The sequence below is a fragment of the Myotis brandtii genome, unplaced genomic scaffold (assembly GCF_000412655.1).
Source record: "Myotis brandtii unplaced genomic scaffold, ASM41265v1 scaffold573, whole genome shotgun sequence".
NCBI classification, from domain to species: Eukaryota; Metazoa; Chordata; class Mammalia; order Chiroptera; family Vespertilionidae; genus Myotis; species Myotis brandtii.
Genome location: NW_005370145.1, coordinates 1,164,364 through 1,169,250, shown reverse-complemented (window position 1 = coordinate 1,169,250; position 4,887 = coordinate 1,164,364). Strand labels below are relative to the sequence as shown.

The window sequence follows — 4,887 nt, the reverse complement described above, 5'->3', positions numbered from 1 at the left end:
CGGGCCTGGACCCCCCCTGCACCCCGGGCTCCCCACAGGTGTGACCCGGCCCCTGCCCTGGAGCTCACATAAGGCGGCTGTAGGTCTCCTCCTGGTACTGCTGGTTGCGCACGTAATCCACGTACACGGAGAAAGGGCCCACGGCGTGGGCATGCACCACGTCGCAAAGGTCGTTGATGTGGGGGGAAGAGCGTACGCGGGACAGCAACGCCTCGAGAAACCTGCAGGGGTGGGGAGCCGTCAGCGAAGGGAGGCAGAGAGCCAGGGGCCCTGGGACAGGCTGAAAGTTAAGGGGCGCTCCGTTGGCTGAGAGGGCAGCACCCCACTGACCACTCGCTGACTTCTTGGACCCTCTGCACGTTGGAGAAGAGGGTGTGGTGGTCGCGGGGCGTGAGCGTGTCCCGGAGCGCCTGGCTCAGCACGAAGGTGTCGGTCAGCAGCTGCAGGGAGCGCAGGTACGAGGCCTCGGAGGTCACCACCTCGAACAGGCTCTGCGGGGGAAGGGCAGGGGGGACGCGGAAAACTCAGTTCCCAGCCTGCCCGGGGCCCAGCCACCCTCCTGCCCGGGGCCGGCCCCCCGTTACGCCACCTCCTGCATGCGCCTCTCCTGGGGGCTGAGCGTGTCCAGGAGGCCACTGGCTCGCACCGCCGGGAGCTCCTGCCACAGCGTGTTTCGAGGGCCAGGGAGCTGGGCGAAGGCGGGAGCGTCTCCAGGGTTTGTCGGAGAGGAACTCCCCTCCGCACTGACCCCCCACAGCTCCTCTGACAGCACGGCTGCGCGGTAGGTCTGGTACAGGGGTTCTGGAGAGCAGACAGCACATCAGAGAAGTCCAGTGCCCCGGAGCCCTTCTCCCAGCCTGAGGGTCACAGCAGGGACCCCCAGGCCCAGAGGCCTCACCATCCTGCAGGGGCACCTCCCAGTTCTGCTCCTTCAGCTCCTTCAGGCCCTCATCCCTGTGGAGAGAAGAAGGGATGGAGTCCCCCAGAGCCAACCCTGCTGCACACCTCCAGGGGCGCTATTCACATGATAGTGTAAGGTTGTGTGCGGGGATCCTAGCGGCTCCCCAGACCAAACCCCAGATATTGTTATGTGCCTGTTGTATGGGAGGCCCTGACTCAGCGGGCTCCATCTCCTCCCGTTATCTCAGTGCTGTGTACCAGAGACTTCCAAGTCTTTACCTTTCCAGCCCTCTCACGTAGCAACCACCATCTGAAATGTCCTCTCTGTGGCTCCATGAGACTCAGCATGATAAACCCAAACTCACACCTCCCCTTCGCCTGCCCGCAGCTCCGTCCCTCCTGTTCTGGTTACCACATAGCCATTCCCCCAAGCTAAAACCCCAGGAGAACAAACACCAGTAAATGCTTGTTGAATGAATGAATGGGCTCAGATGAACTCTGATAGTGATGGGGAATCTAAGATCATTAACCAGCCCAGAGGACACTGAAGAGATGTTAAGAGATGTTTGTGGTTGCCAAATAGACTTGTAGACAATAATGACAATAGAGGCTTAAGGTGAGGGAACTAAAATGGAGCACTTACTAGGGACCGGTTCTTCACCAATGTTATAGTCTATGAAGTAGTTGGTATGCTTACCCCCATTTCACAGATGAGGAGCCTGAGACCCGGAAAGGTTAAGTGACTTACAGAAGGTCACATAGCTGATAGGGGACAGCGCTGGGATTGCTTGTCTCTAGAGCCCCAGGCCGCCTTCACTCCACCTTTGTGGAGGTGGGACTTAGCAGGACCTGCAGAGTCTGCCCTCAGGTAGGAGTAAGGCGGGGAGGGTTGTTGGTACCTGCCCTCCACGGTTGCTGGAGCGTCATTCTGAGGGGCTTCATCTGGACTGTTCCCTAGAGAGAGAGCCCAGAGTGAAGAGAATAAATCCCCAGAACCCCCACCCGACTCCTGACTCCTGCCCCAGCAGAGACTGTTACCATAAAAACTACAACTCCCATCAGCCCTGGAGCTGCAGCTGGCGGAGAAACAAAACAAGCTCAGGGCCTACTGGGGCTTGTAGTCTGTTCATCTGTAGAACAAACTACCCCTCCACCCCTTCCCCTCCCAGCCAAAGGACCCGCTCTCCCAGGCCCCGTACCTGTTTGGCTTCCATCTTCAGAGGGCAGACGGAGATCTGGCTGCGGGGGGTCCCCAGAGATGGTGGGGTCCTGCCTGACCCGAGTTGGTTTTGGGGGTTTGAGAGGTGGCAGGAGTTTGCGCTCAGCAGTGGAGCGGTAAGACGTGAGGACCACTGAGGGGTGGCTGATGCTGGGAGGGTTGGGGCGGGAGCGGGAGGCCCGCAGTGGGGAGGCTCGGCAGAGGGCCTTGGGGCCGTCCTCACAGCCCCCCACAGGGACCCACCGGAGCTCCAGGCCAGGCCGGGCCACGTGGCAGACACAGGGGCAGCAGGGCGGGCAGGCCTGGGCAGCATCTGTGGGAGGCGAGGTGTCCTAAGGAAAAGACCCTTGGCCCCACACTGCCCAGCGTCCTTCCCCTTAACCTGCCCGGCAGCTGAACATGGCCCAGCCCCAGGCATCTACTCTTCAACACGGACTCTCTTCAAACTCCCAGAAATACGGAAATCAGATCTTCCAAACGTAAAATCCAGTGTTTAAAAGGTAGCCCCTGAAAGGACCCAGCCTTAAACCACTGAAAACAAGAAAAGATGAGCTGGATTGAGCCCCTCTCGCCCCATGAGATGCTTACCCGGTGCGCCATTCTCCTGGGATCCCCTTCTCCTGAGGCTGCCCCGGGGAGTCTCTCTCTCCCCATTCACATCCACGCCCCCCTGGGGAGCTGGCTCTGGTGCAGCCTGGACCCGGCCCTCAGTCCCCCATTCGAATTTGCCAGCCAGTCTCCGCACAGTGCCTGGGGCAGAGGCAGGGCCATCCTGGGCTTGGCCCCGGGGGGCTGTGTGCGGCAGGGGCAGAGGCGTGCGGGGTGACCCTGAGGGTTTGGGTGGGGGGACTGGAGACCTGGGTGCGGGTTCTGGGGAGATGGAGCGCCGGGACACTGGACTGGGGGTGCTGGAAGGGGAGTCTGGGGAGGCCTGGGAGTCGAGGCTGGTTTTAGAAGCGGAAGGGGGCAGCAGGGCAGGGGGCTTGAGGGAAGAGGCGGGGGGTTCCCAGAAGATAGGGGAGCACATTGGGGTCGGTGCATCATTGGAGGTGCCAGAAGGTTCTTGAGGAGAAGAGCCGTTGTGGGGGGGCCCAGGGGACTGGGCAGCCCGAGGTCGAGAGGGGGGGCGCGGGCGGATGATCCGAGGGGGCTTCTGGGTAGGGGGTGTTGCTATAGGAAGAGACTGGTCTGACATCTTCCTTTGAGCTTTTCAAAGGAGTGGGGGGCTCTGCTGAAGTCATCCCCTGAGGAAGAGGGGGGGAGAAGAGAGAGAGACCCTCAGTGGCACCCCCTGGCCTGCCCTGGGTAGACGACGCCTCAAGGCAGCGGTTCTCAACCTGTGGGTCGCGACCCCTTTGGCGGTCGAACGACCCTTTCACAGGGGTCGCCTAAGACCATCCTGCATATCAGATATTTACATTACGATTCATAACAGTAGCAACATTACAGTTATGAAGTAGCAACGAAAATAATTTTATGGTTGGGTCACAACATGAGGACCTGTATTTAAAGGGCCAGAAGGTTGAGAACCACTGCTCTAAGCAGAGCTTGTTTGCCAGCAAATCAGCCATGACTTTGGAGTCAGGAGGGAAGGCTGCTGCGCTTCCTCTCCTTCCTGCTCGTTCCCAGTCTTCTCTCTTCACCTCGCACCCCTCGCATTCCCGAGGCCCCTCGCAGGCAGCCTTTCTGGGCCCTCCCAGCCTCCCTTTCTCTCTGGCCTGTAGCTTCTGCAGCCACAGTCTGGATGGAGGAGACAGTGAGGCTGGGGTGGGGGTGCCCCAGCAGAGACCCAGGCAGGGGAGGGGGCACAAGAGAAGGGGATCGGGAAGGGGAATTGAGCTTGCCAGTCTAGCCACACCGCCTCGGCTTGATGAGTTGTGTGTGTGTGTGTCCACAGAGTGTGCGTGCGAAGGTTTGTGAGTGTAGTTTAAGTGTGTGTGCTGTTTCCAGTGCTGTATGAAGGGTGGTAAGCAGGGGGAGAGTGGAATGCCGGGAACGGAGTGTGGTGGGAGAGGGTGCGAGGGTGGATGTGCTCCGTGCTGTCTGTGTGGGGACGTTCCCCGTGTGTGAGTGTCTGCGCACATGCACGCCCGTGCTGGCGGTGGGGCTGCATCACTATTTCCCTGCTCCCGCTGGCCCTCCGCCCCCCATTTCCCAGTTCCTCTCTCCGGACTCTCCCTTTCCGGATTATTTTTAGTCTCCTTTTCCTGCCGTAAAGATTCCTGGAGCCTCTGACCCCAAGAGACCAGGAGGCCCCGGACATGGTCTCTCCTGCCCCGTCCTCTTACCCCTGCCCACCCCATCCCGCCATCGGGTCACAGAGAAAGAGGCCCCAGTGGGAGCCTGGGTCCTGCCGGGATGCCTGAGGGTGGTGAGGAGGCCAGACTGAAGGCCAGAGCATGGGGACCTGGGCTCCACTTCCTCCCTCCTCGAAGGAGGCCGTAATCCTGAGAGGACCGCAGGGTCAGGGCTGGGAGACGGGGGTGAGCCCCAACTCCCCTCAGGAGTCAGCAGGAGAGTCAGACCCCCCCGGCCCCCGCCCCAGGCTCCAGATTGGGTTCTTGAGGAACGAGGCAGGGTGGGGGCCGGGGCCGTAGACTGTGAGCCTTGCCGCTCAATAGCCTCTGTATCCTGGCAGGAAGCCCCTTATCAACATGACCCAGGCAGTGGCCTCCCTGGCTGGCCCGCTCCTCCCCAGCTTTGCCCGCTCGGGGGTCCTGCCCCTTCTCAGGTACCTTTGTTTGCTGTTTACTTCCTCTGCCCCCCCC

General features: G+C 60.8%; 1 protein-coding gene across 3 annotated transcripts in view; it reads right to left on the bottom strand.

Annotated features, from left to right (window-relative positions):
* The window catches only part of ARHGEF15 (Rho guanine nucleotide exchange factor (GEF) 15), a 10,733-nt gene that overhangs the window by 5,044 nt on the left and 802 nt on the right, over window positions 1–4,887 (bottom strand). For all 3 annotated transcript variants that reach the window (XM_005878793.2, XM_005878794.2, XM_005878792.2), the window contains 7 exons: window positions 2,708–3,363; window positions 2,100–2,432; window positions 1,800–1,854; window positions 899–954; window positions 590–801; window positions 331–491; window positions 69–221 (listed from right to left, as the gene is read on the bottom strand). In XM_005878793.2, coding sequence (XP_005878855.1) covers window positions 69–221; window positions 331–491; window positions 590–801; window positions 899–954; window positions 1,800–1,854; window positions 2,100–2,432; window positions 2,708–3,314 — 1,577 coding nt within the window. In that variant the 5' untranslated portion in view covers window positions 3,315–3,363. The remainder of the gene's footprint in view (window positions 1–68; window positions 222–330; window positions 492–589; window positions 802–898; window positions 955–1,799; window positions 1,855–2,099; window positions 2,433–2,707; window positions 3,364–4,887) is intronic.